A 19494-nucleotide genomic window follows, 5' to 3' on the forward strand; every position below is an offset into this window, starting at 1 on the left:
TGATAGAAAAACCACTGAACAAAGAAGATTCTAGAAAATAGAAAGTGTTGGGATTACAAAGTTGCGCATCGCATCAGTACAAACTGGTCTTTGAACATCCTTTGCCAGAGCAGCTGTAGTGTCCCAATTGTCAGGGGAAAGAAAACACCCACGCGAGGAGAGGACATTTCTCCTTCTGGTTTATCACAGCATTTTGCTTCTTTGTTTTGTTTTTTGTTTTTGTTTTTTTGGCACAGCTTCCTTTTTTCTTGTTTTCCGTTCAGCCATCAGAGCCTCTTCCGGATGGAAACCACACCGTGCACGTCTAGCTTCCTGTTTCCTGGGCTGAATGTCCTGGGTGGAGAGACCACTCTTCCCCCTCTGATATGACTGTGTGTATGCTTTTGTTTTTGCTTGTTTGTTTTGGAACTTCTTGATGAAGATTACGAAAACTTATAGACTCCTGTGGCCAGGGACGAGTTGATTTCCAAGTACACTCTAACGCAAGTCAAGTTCGTACAGTTTTGGAGCTGACAGAATGGTGTCTGGAGAGGGCCACGACCCACACGTTCTCTGCTGGTCCACTAGAACTCTTGAGTTTTCTATAATATTTTGTGTTTACTCCCGCAGATCTAAAACACACACCTGGAAGGAAAGACAGAGGCGTCTGTTATCTCGAGAGATGACACAAATGTGCCTTTAGAGCAGGGGTCGGTAGACGGTGGTCAACCACCGATTTTTGTGAATAAAGTTTTACTGGAACACAGTGATGAAGGTCAGAGAAGCTCCAAGAACAGGCTAATGCCTGCACACCTGACCAACCAAACTCAAGCAAAGAGCACTGGGGGAAACACCAGGGCAAGGACTAAGGTCGACGTGGCAGAGTGACAGTGCCAGCAGCAGAAGCCACAGCCAGATGCCTACATGGCGAGGTAGGTGGCAGCTTAGGCCTAAGTGCAAGGCCTCCGAGTACATTTGGGGACCCTGGCCTTCGAGGTCAATGCTGTGCTGTGCATGGGAGGAGGTTGTGCTGCATCTCTGGGTTCCACCAAGGAGATGCCAGGAGCCCCCTAACCCTAAGCCGTGACAGCCCAACAGGCCTCCAGGTATTGCCTAATGTCCTCAGAGGGGCAGAGCACCCCAATTTCATCCAGGAAATGTTGACCAGAAGGACATTCTGCAAGGGCTGAAGCGAGGGCCACTATCAGATGTGGGGCCACCCCAAGCGGTCCCCGCACACGAGCTGAGCCCTGCCGAGTGCCATCCCAGCTTGCCCCAACCGCATGCTTGCCCCTGCCAACTCGAGCACTGCTTACGGAGCCATCGGAGGCACTGGCGCCCACTTTGTCCCCGCGAGCGTTCCAGCACACCTCGAAGATGCCACCGGTGCCTCGGTAGCTGTGGACGAGACTGCCACTCTGCGGAGAAAGCACAGTGACCAGCGCTTACTACACGGGGTGCAGCCCAGCTGCCCGCCCAGGTGCTGCACGGGTCTCGGGGACAGCGGGGAGCTGCTCATAAAGGGGAAAAGAAGGTGGTGGCTCCTCCAAGGAGGGACGTCTCCAAGATGTCTTGCTTGGAGCTGTGAGCCCTGAGGACAACAGAAGCAGACACCTTTCCCGGGGAGGGAGTGGCCCTGGGTGTGTGTCCCGGGCAAGGGCGCAGCCAGGCGGAGCTGGACAGACAGCCCGGGACTGGGCTCTCCATGGGGGGCGGCAGCTCAATCCTGAGCACCGGTTCCCCAGTGGCTGTTCTGAGCCCAGGTCACTGCAAACACAGCTACTCAGGTATTACTTTGCAAAGGACTCAACCCCGAGGGTCAAGAGATTACCTGAGTATTCCAGATATGGACACACTTGTCAAAGGAGCCACTGGCCAAGTACTTCCCGTTGGGGCTAAAAGCGACACTGTAGACAGGTTCCTGGTGTTTGGTCAGCGTGTGGATACACACCCCACGCTCCACATCCCACAGCAGGACCGTGGAGTCAAACGAAGCACTGCGGAGATGGAGGGGCCACGTTATCACCTGAGCACGCGGGCGTTTAGCACACGTCCCTCCAACACGGGCCACACCTCACAGGACCCGTCTCTCTCTCCCCGCTTCTAGGTCCAGATCGGTGAGCTTCTCCTCCTAAAATGCAGCTCAGATGCAGTGAAAACAAAGCCATCGTCACAAAACAAACAACTTTTGGTGCTGTTATTACGAAAGCAAATTGATACCCACGTTCCTATGTTTCTGCATTTGTTTAAAGATATAAATGGTAAATACTTTTGTGGAATATTTATCAAGTTTTCTAAGATGCTCTTACATTGAAAAACTTCTATTGTTACCAACAAATGTAGATAGCCAGGTTTGGAAAAACAGCGAATAGAGTGAATAAATATTTATAAAATTTTTAATCCAACAGGAATTAAAACACAGTCACATCTACACATTCGACCACATTGCTGAGACCTGCAAATTTCAGTTATTTTCAAATTTAAAATAAAGTACATATCACAAACCTGCTATCTGGCTTTCTTTTTCTCTACAGGGCTGGTACCACCCTGTCCTTTTCGTGTGTCCTGACTAAAGGGTCATTTATGTTCCTAACGGGTAACACGTGACACAAAAGGACCTCCCAAGTCACCAATACATGATTATAGCATGCGGTGCTGTATCGTATTAATTTAAGTGGCTTTTAGGACAATTACGTGATATAAGAGAATTATGGCCTTTGTGTTGTTCTGTTCAACCACTCGGCTGATACAGGGATTCTTTCCAGTCTTTTCTAAGAAACAAGCTTGGTTGGGCTGAGCACTTTCAACAAGCTGCTCGCTCCTGGCGCGGCCGGCTGGCTCCCGCTGCCCCAGAGGCAGGTGGCAGGCGTTCTCTGCTTACAGGAGGTGTGTGCCCGCCTGTCACTACCCTCTCTCTGCAGCTACACAGAATAACCCGCTGCTGCCTCCTGGTACCCAAACATTCCCCTTAACTCTCCTCTCTTGTAGGCTAAGGGGACATCCACATTTCATGGGTCTAGATCCTGGTTTTCAGACCCCTAAGGAGCTCGGCATTCGGTCTCAGAATCTCTTTAGCTTGTTCTTCTAAAAGTTCTTCCTGAAATAACGAGAGTGGAACGTTCTACTCTTAATGGGGTCTGGCGAGCATCAGGGCACAATAATGCTCTTGAATGAAGTCTAAAGCCACGTGGTTTTGGGGAGGCCACCTTTGTCACTTATAACTCCTCTTCCCAATTCTGGCTGTGACTGGCTGCCCACTCTGCTCCCTCCCAAGCTGGTGTCTTAGGGGACTCACTATATAAAATGTCAGGTCAAGTCTGGCTGTGGCTGGGGGAACCTTTATCCCTGCTTGAAATTCCTGCCCCTGTAAGCCCTGAGTTGAACGAATAAACCAAGCCCAAGGTCCGAGGTGAACTCTTTCCCTTTCCTTTCTCTGCTGTCAGGAAAGCCTTCAGCAAAGCCAAGTGCCTGAAGCCCTCCCAACACGTGCCTTCTCCCAGCCTCACTTAAAAGGCTTTCAAAAGGGAGCTACGACGTTCAATGCTTCAGCTAAACGTCCTGTTCTCTCCACGTATGAGGAAGTTCTGCTGCTGTGCTGCTGACTCAGTGACAGCGGGCCAGGCTGCATTCAGGAGCCGAGGCTGGGCTGTGCAGGGGTCCTGTCCTTACCTCGCCAGCATGATGTTGGAATTGGGGTTGCTGGTGGCCGGCCCAGTGGGACTCCACTTGATGGTGTATATCTCTTGGCTGTGAGCTTGCAGGTCATGCACACACGTGTACTGCTTCATGCTCCAGATCTAGAGAACACAGTGGTAACAATATGAGCAAGCTATGTCCCTCCAGTGAGCCAAGAGACTGCTGGCTGTGAACTGTACACAATCCATTGGAGTGTCCCACTGGAAAAACTGAAGGTCATTGCCCAGGAAGGGCTGGGACTCCTAGCAGGACCCTTGACTGGTACATCAGAGTTCACTGGGCGAGAGCTAATCTGACAGTCAGTAATGGGACAAATTACAGAGGAAGGAAGAGGACTCAATGCAGATAACCCCCAAAGGAACAGGGAATGTGAGACTTGCGTTGAGTACTGGGGGCTGTTTAGGGTTAAACAGCTCATCCCTACAGATGCCAACTTTACCTTTAATGTCATGTCATCAGAGCAGGATGCTAGCAACATTCCAGAAGGATCCCATTTGATAGCATTGACCTCATTCTGAAAGATAGAACGGGTTTGGAAAAGAAATCAAGGCCTGAGATCAGACCCAGTGGCTGTCCACCAGGGGACAGTAGCGCTCTGTCATCATGGTGGCCGTCCACCAGGGGGCAGTAGCACTCTGTCACCCTGCCGTCCACCAGGGGGCAACAGTGCTCTGTCATCCGGCCAACCATCCACCAGGGGCAAGAGTGCTCTGTAATCCCAGCAGCTGTCCACAAGTGGGCAGTAGTACTTTCTCATCCTGCTTACCGTCCAGCAGGGGGCAGAAGCACTCTGTCATTCGTCCGACCATCCAACAGGGGGCAATAGTGCTCTGTCATCCCAGCAGCTGTCCACAAGGGGCAGTAGCACTCTCTTCCTGCCTACTGTCCACCAGGGGCCAACAGTGTTCTGTTATCCCAGTGGCTGTCCACCAGGGGGCAATAGTGCTCTATCATCCGGTCGACCATCCACCAGGGGCAATAGTGCTCTGTAACCCCCGTGGCTGTCCTCAAGGGAGCAGTAGCACTCTCTCATCCTGCCTACCGTCCACCAGGGGGCAATAGCACTCTCTCATCCTGCCTACCGTCCACCAGGGGGCAGTAGTGCTCTGTCATCCCAGTGGCTGTCCACAAGGGGGCAGTAGCACCCTCTCTTCCTGCCTACCATCCACCCGGGGGCAGTAGCACTCTCTCTTTTTGCCTACCATCCACCAGGGGGCAATAGTGCTCTATCATCTGGCCGACCATCCACTGGGGGCAATAGTGCTCTGTAATCCTAGTGGCTGTCCTCAAGGGGGCAGTAGCACACTCTCATCCTGCCTACCGTCCACCAGGGGGCAATAGCACTCTCTCATCCTGCCTACCGTCCACCAGGGGGCAGTAGTGCTCTGTCATCCCAGTGGCTGTCCACAAGGGGGCAGTAGCACCCTCTGTTCCTGCCTACCGTCCTCCAGGGGGCAGTAGCACTCTCCTTGCCTACCATCCACCAGGGGGCAATAGTGCTCTGTCATCCCAGTGGCTGTCCTCAAGGGGGCAGTAGCGCCCTGTCATCCCAGCAGCTGTACACAAGTGGGCAGTAGCACTCTCATCCTGCCTACCATCCACCAGAGACTGCTGGTGGGGGCAGTAGCATTCTGTCATCCTGCTGGCCATCCTCCAGGGGGAGCAAGATTCTGTCATCTTGCCTACCATCCACCAGGAGGCAGTAGTGCTCTGTCATCCTGCTGGCCATCCTCCAGAGGGCAGAAGCATTCTGTCATCTTGCCTACCATCCACGAGGGGGCAGTAGTGTTCTGTCATCCTGCTGGCCATCCTCCAGAGGGCAGAAGCATTCTGTCATCTTGCCTACCATCCACCAGGGGGCAGTAGCATTCTGTCATCCTGCTGGCCATCCTCCAGGGGGAGCAAGATTCTGTCATCCTGCTGACTGGCCACCTGGGACTTTCCCCGAAAGCAAAGCACAGAGCCCGGAGGCCATTCATTTTCCTTTTTCTCACTTTGCCTTTTTCATTTATATAAAAGCACAGCCATATACCACAAATGAGCAGCCACCCTCATCAATATTTCTTGAAGGGAAAAAATTCCATACTAGGAAGGAAGCAAATGAAGAATTCACATACAATATAGGCAGCAAATAAAAACACCAAAACCACAGCTGTTTTTAAAACTGGACATGGAAATCACTTCCCTGTGCATTTTTAATGCAACAGCTACTCCTTCTATCTAAATCTGCTACATTTTTCTGGCGAGTGGCGGTGGACGGGGGTCAATGCAGACAAACGAAGCCCCTCAGCCACGGTGGGGTTCCACGGGGAACAGGAGGCCCGTGTGCCCCAAGTGCACGAGCACACGCCAGAGCCCAGAGGGTGGATCTGTGAGAACACCCGGGAGAAACAAAACCCACCCAAGGGGCTTGAGCTCCAGTGCAAACAGCCTGGAAATACAAAGGGCAGGGGAGTTCTACCAGGCCGCTCAGCATGCTGGGTGCACAAAGGAGCAGGACTGTTCCTGAGGGCCACCAGGGCCATGAGAACCCGAGGCTAAGCCCTGGGGGACAAAGGCAAACGTACCCGGCAGGCAAGGGAGATGGGGACACACAGGGAACACGGTTCTGCAAAGGAACAGCCTGTGGCAGAGGAACACTGTGCCGCACATGGAGACCAAGGAGAAGGTGCACCCACAAGGGGCTTTTCCTTAGGGTGACTGTAGGGCCCCATCTGCTCAGGACAATCCCACAATATTATGCCTGCTGTCCCAGCCGAACAATTAACTAACTTCACACTCATAATTCATTTCCTAAATAATTTCACACTCCTAAGGACTCTGGTTTGGAAGATAAATTATACGGTCACACTACATTTTAAGGAAACTGAGTTCTGAAGGGTGTGAAGCAAAGAAGTGACAAGGCCACATCAGTGTTCCACATGGCACGGATGGCCTGGGAAAAGGGAGGAAGAAAGCCTGGAGTCCAGGGAGTGGGCTCCTGTGTGAGCCAGGGGAGGATGAAAGGGTCAGATTGGAGAGCGGCATGTGTGCAGAGGTGCGTGGGAGTGCCCAGGTGTGTGTGAGTGTGCAGACGTGTGTAAGTGCACGGATGTGTATGAACACATGGACATGTGTCTGAGCATGTGGCCATGTATGCTGGTGTGCATATGTGGACGTGAGTGTCCAGGAGTGTGAGTGGGCATGCATGTGAGTCCAAGGAGTGGGCTCCTGTGAGCCAGGGGAGGGTGAAGAGGTCAGACTGGAGAGGGGATAACGTGTGGACCTGTGTGTGACTGTGCAGACGTGTGTGTGCACATATGTGTGCGCAAGTGTACATGAGTGTGCATGACTTTGTGTGCATGTGCACTCACATGAGTGTGCCTGCGTGTGTGCGAGTGTGTATGCATGTATGTGTGTGCGTGCATGTGCCGAGTGTGGAGGTGTGAGTGTGCATGCATGTGTGGGAGTGTGGGCGTGTGTAAATGCACAAGGGCAGCTGGTTCTGGCTGCGGCTGCTGAGAGGAGAATCGATGGGCAGGTTTCTTGGGGCCCAGGAATTTGGAGCCAGTCACCATGAACTGTCTCCAGCTGAACCCTCCTGGGAATGGAGTGCCAACCCCACCCACCCGCCACTCCCAGCCCAAGTCACAATTCCTGGGAAGCATCGAGAAGCAGCTCAGAAGTCTCAGGAAGAAGTAGGCTCAGCCACATTTAGCTTGAGGCTTGTTCCAAACGATTAGCCACAAGGAGACCCATTTAAAGAGCCAAGTGGTGGCACGGTGGTAAAGTCCCGGGCACGGCAGCTGGAAATCACATAGCTATGTGACTTTGTACCCTACAGCACGCACAGACTGCGGGCAGCGCTATTAAAAGTTTGCAGATCATCCAGGGTTAGAGGAGAAACAAGTTTAGACCAGAAAAAGCAAGTGTCCCTTTGTAACCACAGCCAGATATTCACGGGACAATGGATGCCTGTGCTCCAAAAGCACCTTCTTTTGGAAGCAGGGACACATTGGGCCGGGAGCTGAGACTGGTGGGTACTAGGGAAAGGCGCAGGCACTGAGGACAATGGAACTGAATTCCCTTAAATTGGTGGCATGATGGGAACTCCCCAGGGGCTTTGATCAGACCCCTCTGCTTTAACAGGGGATCCCCAACATCTAATGACATTCTGGGTGCTGGTGAGAATAAACAAGAAGCCACAGGAGAGAGCCCAGGTGGGAGCCATGAATTGTCCCCAGGGAATCCAGAGGACATCTGAATGGGGTCGTGGAAGATGGGAAGGATTTTGTGTCAGACCAGGGACATGGTGAGGGGGTATAAGGTGGGGGCTGTGAGAGTTTAAGGCAGGGAAGCATTTCAGGAGGGGCTGAGATGAGGTGTGAGGGGCTCGACCACACGGGTCTTCCAGGAGAACTGAGGAATGGGGGGTTTTATTGGACACTGGAGGGATCTGCTGGGGAAAGACTGGGAAGAGCCTCACGTGCTTTGCTAAAAGATCTGGTAAGTCAGCTGCTGCTCATATTGTTCTTTTCTGGTATATGATGAGATTATTGTTTCAGCCTCTGGTTGCTTTTATGACTTTCTCTTTTATCATTGGTTTTAGTGTTTGCTGACCACATGCCTAGGTGTACAGATATCTTTCCGGATGTTCTGCTTGGGGTCTGCTCAGCTTCTTGGATTGAATGTTGATGTTTTCCACCAAATTTAGTAAAATGTGGCCACTGTTGCTTCAAGTAATTTTCCTGTTCCGTTCTCTTTTTTCTACCCATATAACACAGATATATGTTTAATATTGTCCCATACGTCAATAAGCCTCCACTCATTTTTTCAGTCTTTTCTGTTCTTCAAATTGGCCATTCTATGATCTCCCTTCTGGTTCACTAACCTTGCTTTTGCAATCTCCAGCCTGCTGTTACACCCATCTAATAAGATTTTCGTTTCAGACATTTTACTTCTCAGTTCTCCAATTTCCATTTGCTTTTTAGAAACATAGTATTTCCATTCTCTGCTGACACTCCCCATCTATTTACTTATTACAAGAATCTTTTCCTTTATATCCTCGTACATTTTTTTCATAGCCTTTGCTGCAAAGTCCAACATCTAGATCACCTCAGGGTCAGTTTTTCTCACTGCCTTCCCGCCACTGGGTTAATCCAACTGCCTAGGGTAGCTGTGACAGCTCAAGAGCAAAGGTCTGCAGAGGAACTGGTCGGCTGTTACAGTATCTTTTGATTCTAGGTAAAAAATATAAAAAGGCTCCCACATCACATTCTCATGAACTCAAGTCTGAAACTCAGAAGTCCCACTTACTGTGTGTCCTTGGAAGGTTTTGACTGGGCGGTCACAGCCGAGTCTGCATACATGAATACACATGTCTGTGCTACAGGAGGCAAAGGTAGTGTTGTGCTGCCAGTCCACGTCAAGAGCAGGGGCTGTGGAGCAGGAAAGACAGGGAGGACGCTGACATTTATCAACTGTGCACAGAGCTCAGCTGACTTAGAACAATTAACAGCACGGTGGAGAAGCCATATCTAGTAACACGATAAAACGTATTCCCGCATGAACAGACTCTTACTTTCAAAGACCTTAAAGACCCTCTCCTCCCACATTTGCAGGGACGACAAGATGCCTCTGGAGAGAGGCCCCGTGGCCCTTTCTGTGCCCCATGGCATGCAGCAGCTCTTGCTCCCACGGCACAGGTGAGAAAGGGCAGGTGAGGTGTGCTGGCTGCCTGCCCCCGCACCTTCCTGCTTGAGCAGTATCACCATGGTGGGCCTGTTTGATTTGTTTTCACAGAGAGAGGAGAAAAAAGAAGAGGAAAAAGATTTCATAGCCTGTGCTCAAGACACCCCAATTAAAAAACCTCCTGCAACACATTTATGCATCCCACGGATTCGGGGATAATTAGAGTCAACAAGAATGCCATATTAGGGATGAAATTGGGTGAAAGGTTCAGGACTTGTGATGAACACCCTCCCTGAGTCCAAGAGACCCTCTGCTCTGCTGAGGGTTTTGAGGTGACTGCCCTCTGGTCACTCCCCGCTAGACCACTTCATGTCCCGGCTTTCCCTACTCCTTGTTCCAGTGTGAGCCCTGCCCCTGAAGGGACCTCAGAAGTAATGACGATGGGAACAATACAAAGGTTAACTAATGCTGCAGTTTATTTACGGTCTCATTCTCTACTTTCTGGATTCTTTGCTGGGATGGCAGCGGGAAATCCAGCCACTTTCCAATGCACTGAAATGCCCAGGACCATTGTTAAAAGCCCAGCCCTCGTTCTGTCCTCAGAGCCCGGTGCCCCAAGACATTGGAAGAACACATAAAGACCAGGGTGGCGAAGTCAGAGCAGCCAGACTCCATCCTTGTTCTGTCCCTCAGGCAGGTCCTGGGGTCTCAGCTGCACACAGGGATGTTCTGACAAGCCCTCAGGGGACGCTGAGCGTGGAGTGAGACAGGCCATCTCAGGCCATCAGCACAGCTAGCAGCCAGAGAAGGGGTACAGATGTGTTAGTCCCCACGGCTGTTGTATCTGTGGCCTCCAAGCCTCATGCCTGTCCAGTTACAGGGAGTGGGTCTGTGGCTGAGGGAGGCTGCTCCCACCTCTTCTCAGGCACCCACTTGCTCAAGTGATCACTTGGCACTCTGGGGACCTCGTGGCCATGCACCGCTCATGTCTGTATAGTCCCTGCTCCCCTGAGGCAGTCCCACTGGAACACTCCCTAGAGGCACTTACGCATCAAGTGAGAGGTGATGGCAGGAGGCAGGGGGCTCGGGAAGGAACAGCAAGGGGGAGAGGGAGCTGCTCACGTGATGTGCCTCTTCTCCTTGGGAATCTCAGTGAGTCCCTTTTATTCAGGATCATGACAGGCTGCTTCTGAGAAAGAGAAGCTCTGGAACTGAGCCCTGTGCTCACAGACTCCTGACTGGGAAAGCTCATGGCCTGAGGGCTGTGAACAGTGCTGCACTAGAGCACACGTCACACAGAGATCAGGGTGCTGCCTACATAGCATTTCGGGCCATTGTAACCAGGTAATGTCTTCAGGGGCCAGGAGCTCAGTGCTTCGAGGCTTAGCCATCAAGGTCTGACCACCCTCTTACGATACGAGCTCTCACCATTCCTTCACTGATGGGAACGGCCCCTGCCTGTGCTGTCCGTGCAAACAGTGCAGTTTGTGCTGAGCACCTGCTTGACTCTGGGAGTCTGGAATCTGGGCATGGGGTAGGCAGTGGGTGCCTCCATGTGACCAGCCCCTAATGAAAACCCTCAGCACCAAGTCTCTAATGGGCTTCCCTGGAAGACAGCTGACTTCTGGGGGAATTAAGCAGATCCCGTGCGACTCCCCTGGGAGCTCACGTCTGTTCTCCCCGGGACTTCATCCCTCACGCCTTTTCCCTTTGCTGATGTTGCTTTGTATCCGTTCCCACAAGAAGTCTTAGCTGTGTATGCTGAGTCCTGTGTGTCCACCCAGCAGACTGCCAAACACAGAGTGGTCTCGGGGACCCCAACACAGCAGCCCTCCTGGAGCAGCAGGACAGAGAAGCCTGCCCTGGCTCTTTGGCTGGTTCACAGTTGTGTTTCCAGACTCGAGAGCAGGTGGGTGTTGAGGCATCTGTACCTTGCAAACCTGAACAACACTTAACACGAAATGGGTCTCCTTCCCACCAGCGAGGTTCCACAGGCTGCTCCCTCTGTGCGTTCACAATTACTTTAAGGGACATTTCACAGAACTCTGAATCATTACTTTTAAATTACGAAATCAAAACAAACCTCACCTGAATGGAAAGGAAACTGTTGTTTGGCTTCTCCTGTGTGGGCATCCCAAATGATTGTTGTCTGCGCTCCGCAAACAAAGGAAAAAGTTAGTAATTATTCTTCTTGCAATGTTTTCTCACGAAAAATGCATCATACAAGAAAAGACAGTGGGCCCTTATTCCTTCTAAACCAGCACAGTCCAATAGAGCTATTCCTTTAATTTTTCAGGGAAGCTGTAGGAAGGTCAGGATGAGGAGAGGTCATATTATTAGGAGAAGGGGAAGCAGAGGGGAGTGTTCTTTTCTCTGTAGTTTTGGGGTTTTTAGTGGCTGGCTGGTAAGGGGATCTGAACCTTGACCTTGGTGTGACACCGTGCTCTCCCCAAATAAGCTAACTGCCTAGCACTGTCCCATAGAGGTATCATGTGAGTCACTACACTAATTTTTAATTTTACAGTCACCACATTAAAAAGAAAAAAGAAACTAGTACAATTCATTCACAGCATATTTTATTTCACTCCAATATTGCCAAAATACTATTGTTTCAACATGTAATCAGTATAGAAAAATATTAATGAGGTATCTGACATTCTTTCTTGCCCCCCATCCTAGGGCTTGGAATCACAGCGTGTTTTACACACAGCAGTTTGGACGGCCACATGTGATGAGCTACAGCCACACGAGCTGGTGGCTACTGCAGCGGACACAGCAGCCTTAACTGATACCTGAGAAAACTACCCAAATCAGTGGTGATTCCCCCTCATCCCAAAAAGCTAAAAACCTGTAACAAAACATGTCTAAATCTCTTTTCAGCAGTTGTCCAAATGAAGAGCTGCACAAACAGACATTTCTGGAAATTCCCCTGACCGACCCTCCATGAACCAGGACCACGAGATGTGGCAAAGCCATCAGATTACGCCCGGGTCAGGCGCTGATTTATGGGTCTACAGTAAGGAAAAAGGTGATCGGCACCTCGGAACACAAAGTAAATCATGAATTCTTGATGAACTTACTGATGCTAGGAACATACTTAAAGCAGCAGCCAGGGGCAGCTCCATAAATACCATTGGAATTAAGTGTTCATTAACCGGAATTTTCAACGTCATTGGAAACTTTACACCTGTCTGTCAGTGGGACTTCATAAAGATTTCGTTTTAAGAACTGGTTATGTTTTGGGTTGATTGTAGAAACGTTCAGAGGAAACACTCAGAGCAGCAAGTGTCTTTGAAACATGGTATTCCTACATTTGGGGTCAGCTCTAGACCACCTGTCACTGTTTGTCTGCAACTGTTTTCTTAATTTGTCAAGCACAAACAAATGTGGTTTATATATTGTGAGTACAATCGGTCCTTGAACAACGTGCGGGTTAGGGTACTGACCCGGACACAGTTGAAAATCTACCTGTAACTCTTGCCTTCCCCAAAACTACTAATAGCCGACTATTGATCTGACGCCTTACCAATAACATTAACATTCAATTAAAACATATTTTCTATGTTATATATATTATATACTGTATTCTTATAATAAAATAAGCTAGAGAAAAGAAAATGTTATTAAGAAAATCATAAGGAAGAGAAAAATACATTTATAGCACTGTGCAGTACTTACCAGACCAAAAAAGTTCCATGTATAAGTGGACCTGTGCTGTGTTCAAGGGTCAAACTGTAAGTAAACTCACAAATGTCTGATACAATTTCAAATACTACAATCAGTCACTGGAACATTTAGTTGACGTTTATGTTAAATATACATTGAACCGAAGAAAACATTTCCCAAAAGCTTTGAGAATGTGAAATATATTTTCATCACTTTGGGTTAAGCATACACTGAAGGTCACACCAGCATCCTCATAAATTACATTTTCTCAATGGGTATTATGTTCAAGGACACTGTTATTATTCCTGCCATGGTTGACTAAGGAGTAAAGAGGGACATATATGGCCCAAAAGACTAACATGATTCCAAATACGCATTTTTATTGATCGTACAGTCCGTCACCTGGTAGAGTCAAAATAAATAATCGGTGAGAAACACACAAATGAATGTAAAATAAAAGATCCACCAGGTGGGAAGGAGGCCAGGAAACGATTTAGAATGCTTGGCAAGTCGGAGGGCAGAGTTACTGGTAAGCCGGGGCCTGATCCTCCTCCACGCTGCACCAGCTGTGTGTCACTAGACAAGTTAATAAACCTCTCTGGGGCTCCAGTTCTTCCTCTGTAAAATGGGATTGATCATACTAATGCCTGCCTCGATCTTGAGAGTATCGGATGGGTTAGCACACATAGTAGTAAAGTGCTTGCTGTAAATGTTAGCGATCATTTTCCTGAATTATTTTTATAATTCAAGTGGCAGTTACCGATGGCCTACTGAAGGCATGACAGAGTGCTGTGTGTGCGTATTACTTGAACTAGAACATCTTGGGAAAAATTTGATGGTAGTTACACGACACATTTAGTGTGTTAACCACAGCAGCTTATCTTTTCTTATATTATAATAAATTAGGCTTCCAAGTCTGAATGAAGAGTTTCTTGGCTTAAATATAGAGAAAAGGAACAAATGATTCACTGACCTACACAGTTATATACACGTACAGGCGCTGGCACTCTTTTTCTGTCAAGGGCCACCTGGTAAATACCTTAAGCTTTGAGGGCCAATGGTCTTCTGTTGCAACTGTTCAACTCGGCCACTAAGGCGTGAAAGCAGCCACCGACAATTCTCAACAAGTGGGAGTGGCTGTGTATCAATAAAACTTTATTTAAAAGAACAGGTGATGGGCCAGTTATGGCCTGTGTGGGCTGTACCCTGCCAAGTGCACCCATGACTTCTCCAAGAGTGTGATGATGTTTAGAGTTCGTTTATTATTTTATATTAAATTTTACAACTTGAATGAACAGAAAACAGTAACAGAGTAAAGTTTTCAAACTATCATGAAACCAGTGTAGTTTCTGTGGGGGAATGGTTCTATGTTTCCTTCCTCTTTGTTCTGGGATCTTCCACCCCATGATTGCTTCGAGAGGCACCTGGCTCTAATGCCATCAAGTCTCTCTGGCAGCCCTGCCCAAGTGCAGAGCAAGGGAGTCCCACTTTGGCTCCGTGGCCTGTCAGGGGACAGTGCCCTGTCCCTGGGTCCGTTACTCCTGCTCGGGAAATGTGCAGTCCACAGTGGGAAGCAGGAGCTTATCAAATTAGGAGAGCAGAAGTCTGCTAAGAGAACAGTCTGTGTCACTAACATCACTCTAGGGGTGAAAGTTTACACAGAGCACACCCACACCACCTGCTCTGTCCAGCCATTGATAAACACAGTCTGGAGATTTCCCTCTCTTTATCACTGAACTATGAACCTCAAAAAAGGGACACTTTGCACAGAGGTCTGTAGAACAGTGGAATATACTGACAGAGATTATGGGCTATAAATTAACACTAAGATCAAAATTACAAAAACAAAACCTATACAGGTCCTTTTGATTTCTTAAGGGGAAGGAGAAAGCCTAAGAATTCAAAGAAAACACCGTGTTATCTGGAGACTGAAAATAAACATGTATAGATTGAAAGTATGTGTTTTAAGTTAATACTCACTTTGTCTACACCAGCACTCAAAATATAATTCCCCTTTTTATTCCATTTCAAGGCAAAGATGGGGCCTTTATGTTGGCCTAAGGTGCTGGCCAGGTTACCTGTTATGTCAAAAAAATACAGACAAACATGTTGACTTCAAAGTCATGGTCTGTTCACTTCACGGTTACATCCAGAAGTAGGTCCCGTCCAACCCCAACACGACAGATGCAGGACTTACCGTCTTCCGTCCAAATCCTTGCAAAACCGTCGTATGAACCTGTGGCCAGAAGTGTCCCATTGCTCTGCAGGCCAGAAAGAGACACAAACCCCCAGAAGCAGCTTAGTAGTGGTGGCACCAGAAAAGCACACAGAACTCGCCAGGATCCCAAGTCTAGAATATTCCTAAGCCGATAACTGATGCCACATTAAGAGACTAACGGGTCATCTGTGACTACTTCAGCACACACTGCTGTTAAATTAAACGCAAGGCATGTGGACCAGGAAGCGAGAAAGCCACACTGGAACCACTCACCTTGTGTGCTGTCTAATTAAGGACAGAATTTAAAATACCTACAGAAAGTCATCCTAAGACTTTGCAGAAAGCAAAAAGAAGTTGAACGGCGTGTGTCCCATGTATAAATGCACATAGCAGCTGGTCCTGAGTTCTCAAGGTGGAAAGTTTTCTTTCCTGGCTGCTTGTCACAGCTCCCCAGCTGAGCCTTCCTCCCACCTTCAGGCTGTGAGGTCCCCCTCACAGAGCTACCAGGCTCGACTCGCTCATGTGTGCTGACCATGGGAAGGCACGGCCACCCAACACCCACTCGTTCTGTGCCCGCCATGGCCTCAGCAGGAGCTCTTGGAGATGGAGGGCACCTGTGAGCCCGCAGCTCAGGCCAGGGCCACAGCACCCTGACATTTCAAGGGGCCTGGGGGGTGGAAGATGCTTACGTTCCAGTCCAGCGAGGTGACATCTTTGTTACTGGGGACATCATGTCCCCCCTCCCGTATACAGTGCCTCAACACAAGCTGGGTGGAGTCCCCGTTGCTGTGTTCATTAAGGTTCCATATCCTGGCCGTCGAGTCTCCAGACCTGCAGAATAAAAACACGCGCACGTCGGCTCTTGGTGGGAACAGCTCTTTCCACCCCTCCCATGCACCCCCCCTCCTCGCCATCTCTGCATTTAGCAGTTTTAAATGTCTTTGCTCCCCATCCCATGGAGAACACGGCGAGGAATGTCGACTTCACAATCCGAGACACACAGAGCTGTGGAGTGCACAGGACCCGCTCGGGATCTGCTCATGTCGGGAAGACGTGACACACGAGGTCAGACAACAGCACGTGTCCCTTGAGGCAGAATGCCAGAGATGAGCAGGGGTTCCCCTGACCCTGGAGCGTCCCCAACCTGACATCCTCACCCAGAAGCCAGCAGATCGCTGACAGGGTTCCAGGCACAAATGAACACCTCGGACTCATGGCCCCGAAGGACTGTGGCTTTGTTGGGTGGAATCTCAACGTCCCCGTCAATTTCCGTGGGTTTCGAGTGATTATCTGTTGTAGGAAACACAAAAAGGCACGTGGCTTATCAATACAAAAGAAACTCATTCTCAGGGGGCTTCTGTTTAAGGAACACCTTGTTTTTATGTACTAGGCGATACCATCTCTGATGATTATAACTAAATCATGGCTTTGTGTGATTGGGTATTTTATGTCTCTTTGTATTTTGCCAGTCTTCAAATTTGAGTGAGGAATACACTAATTTATTCCTTAAAACTGGGGCCAGTCAACTATGACCCATGGGCCAAAATCTAGCCTGCTGCAGCCTCTCCTCATAAATAACGTTTAAGTTATTTACTGACGCCCATATATTTATGCATTACATGCACCGACTGTTACGGGATGAACCGTGTCCCCAGGAATTCCTGTGTTGACACTCTAACCTTCAGTACCTCAGACAGTGACTGTATTTGGGGACGGGGTCTTTAAAGAGGTGATTAAGGTAAAATGAGGTTGCTAGAGTGGGTTTTAATCCAATACGACTGATGTCCTTATAAGAGGAGGAGATTAGGACACAGACACACACAGAGGGATGACCATGTGAGGACACAGGGAGAAGATGGTGTCTACTAGCCAAGGAGAGAGGACTCAGGAGGAACCAGCCTGCCTCGCCTTGAGCTTGGACTTGCAGCCTCCAGGCCTGCGGGGAGAAATGTCTGCTGTTTCTGCCGCAGGTCTGCGGTGCTCTGTCACAGCAGCCCGAGCAGAGGAGGACAGCTGCTTCTGCATTTCAAGACAGAGTTGGGTCACTGTGACAGAGACTGCCTGGCCCTGAATGCCTGTGACAGCCACTGTCTGGCCCCTTAGGGAAAGTTTAGTAGCCCCTGCTTTACGGGAAAGAGAAGGCAGCGGTCCAGTCTAACCAGCACACAGTCAGCAGCAGCTGACAGTTTTGTAATGCAGTGTAGAGCTGAGTCTGCTGTTACATCTTCTTGTTCAGGTATTTTGGTGGAAAACCCCAGGAAGAGAAGGACTCACTTCTCAGTGGCAGGTAACCTAAGATCCACTGCTTCTGGGTCAACACATAAAAATATGAAAATGCCTGGTGACCCTGCTTGGATTGAGAAGCCTGACACAAAATCTTCACAGCCTACCCTCAGGAACAGTGGGGCTATGAAAAAACGCTACTTCTTTTATGCTTCCCAAGTTCCCATGTGGCTGGGAGAAGATGAAGAAAAGCAAAATGATCTTCCACGTTTGGTGGATCCATCCCCTGGTGATGGCGAGAGGACAGCTGGCGTCCTAGCCAGCCGTGCAGTGGGGGCCTGGGACTCTGTAGAGGCGTGCAGAGGAGGCCGTCACCTGCTCACTTATCCACAGGCAGCCGTGGCACGCTCCAGCCCCAACAGGCTGGTCTGCAGACCAGGTGTGAGGTGCTGAGAAGGGGGTCGAGGCGGCTGCTGCAGAACTTAAGAGCAGTGAGCCAGGGTGTATTAGCCACGTGCACGAGCAAGAGAAGGAGGCTGGGCTCCCTGGGGCAGGGGTCAGTGCCCAGACCCAGCCTGGGCAGAAGAACTCCCACTCCCATGGCCACAGCAGGGAACAGCCTCCAGAGGAACAGACCAGAGATTGGGAACGGGTAAGGAGCCGACCTCAGACCAGAGGGGTGGCAGAATGGCTCAAGTCCTGGATGGGGCACAGGCATGCCTTGCATTCTGACTGTGGGTCCCAGGACAGGGCACCTCTTTTGTCTCTGTTGTTCTAGTTTTAAATAGATTTTCTGATGTGGGAGTTAGTTGGTGGAAGGTGCACCGGGCCTGAGCAAGTTTTGTGATATGACTGTCGAGCTCTGACTCATCTGCTGCATACGCTTGGGCCATTAGCTAACAGGTCTAACCTCCCGGGGTTTTGCAATGACCAAGTAAGGTGATGCCTGGTGTCCGGGGCGTGATGCCTGGTGTCCGGGGCGTGGTGCCCTTGCACTGACCATGGGCTCGACTACTAGACTGTAATTTGGCTGAAAACCCTCCGCATGGAAGGCTGAGAGAGACACTTGCTCGTGTTGGACAGTGAGCATCTGGTACTTGTCCCTGTCACACGCGAGCCCTCAGGAGCAGGGCAGCAGGATTTCATAAAATCCGGGATGTGTGTCGAGAAGGTCGGGTCTAAGGATTTTGGTGACAACCAGGGAACGTGAAGGTCTTCCGGCCAGACAGTGAGCAAGCACTGGAGAGCAACTGGTGAGAAGTTGACAGCGGGCAGATCTCTAAGAAGTCGTTGCATTCGCCCAGCTTTAGAAGCACAATAAAGCGCCAGAAGCCCCACACTTACTTATTGCGTGTGCTCCGTTCTCCTCCCCGTTGACCGTGGCCTCTCCGTTCTTTGGTGGATTTTGCTGGGAAACTGCTGCCGGGGCTGCCGTGGCTGCTGCTGCCGCTGCGGCCGCCGCACTGGCCTGCTGCTGCGCGAGCTTCTCGCGGAACGCCTGCTGCCGCGTCTGCACCACGTCGGGCATCACGGTGTCTATCAGGGACAGGGACTCTATGGGGCGGCCGTCAAACACCGTGCCATCCTGGGAAAGTAAGCCAAGGGCAGCCGTCAGCACCTGCAAAAGAGGACCTCCAGGACCAGACTCTGCCTTCCAGGTGGGAGAGGTGCAGGAAGGTGGCCCAGAAACAGAGACGCCTGGGAGCTCAGGGGCTGGGGTCGGGGGTCGGCGGCATCAAGCAGGTGCCCGGACTGTAGGGGCAGGGCAGAGGGACTCCATGGTGGGCCAAGGACAGGGAGGTGGACAAGGGGAACCGTCGATGAACTAGGTATGGTGGCTGTCCCGAGGGAGACCTGATAATTGGTAAGTGTCAACCTGAACTGGGGCATTAAGGACATGTGAACGTGTCTCCTTTATTCCAAGACAAAAGTGCTATATCCCTGATGCAAGGATTCTCAACAGGGGCAGGGGTGTGTGTATGGGGGGAGTAATTTTGTCTCCTTGGGGGACATCAGGGAATGACTGGAGACATTTTTCATTG

At 50.1% G+C, this 19494-nt stretch overlaps 1 protein-coding gene across 1 annotated transcript; it reads right to left on the reverse strand.

The window, feature by feature from the left end:
* Window positions 1-597: 597 nt before the first annotated feature.
* On the reverse strand, window positions 598-18995 carry LOC134366820 (F-box-like/WD repeat-containing protein TBL1X). Its single transcript, XM_063083279.1, has 12 exons — window positions 18797-18995; window positions 16387-16519; window positions 15919-16060; window positions 15209-15272; window positions 14992-15089; window positions 11434-11494; window positions 8971-9092; window positions 4115-4189; window positions 3649-3776; window positions 1811-1976; window positions 1296-1397; window positions 598-624 (listed from the first exon to the last, which is right to left on the reverse strand). The coding sequence occupies exons 1-12, from the start codon at window positions 18978-18980 to the stop codon at window positions 598-600; spliced, it is 1302 nt and encodes a 433-aa protein (XP_062939349.1). The 5' UTR covers window positions 18981-18995.
* Window positions 18996-19494: the final 499 nt, after the last annotated feature.

This window comes from Cynocephalus volans, chromosome X, assembly GCF_027409185.1.
Source record: "Cynocephalus volans isolate mCynVol1 chromosome X, mCynVol1.pri, whole genome shotgun sequence".
NCBI classification, from domain to species: Eukaryota; Metazoa; Chordata; class Mammalia; order Dermoptera; family Cynocephalidae; genus Cynocephalus; species Cynocephalus volans.

What these genes read in the sequence shown, in the direction of transcription:
- LOC134366820 (XM_063083279.1), bottom strand. Translation starts at nt 18,980, where the DNA reads ATGCCCGACGTGGTGCAGACGCGGCAGCAGGCGTTCCGCGAGAAGCTC. An exon ending in AGCGATCTGCTGGCTTCTGG is followed by an intron (nt 16,061 to 16,386) that starts GTGAGGATGTCA and finishes TTTATTCTGCAG; the next exon opens with GTCTGGAGACTCGACGGCCA. An exon ending in TGAGTGCTGGTGTAGACAAA is followed by an intron (nt 11,495 to 14,991) that starts GTGAGTATTAAC and finishes TGCGGAGCGCAG; the next exon opens with ACAACAATCATTTGGGATGC.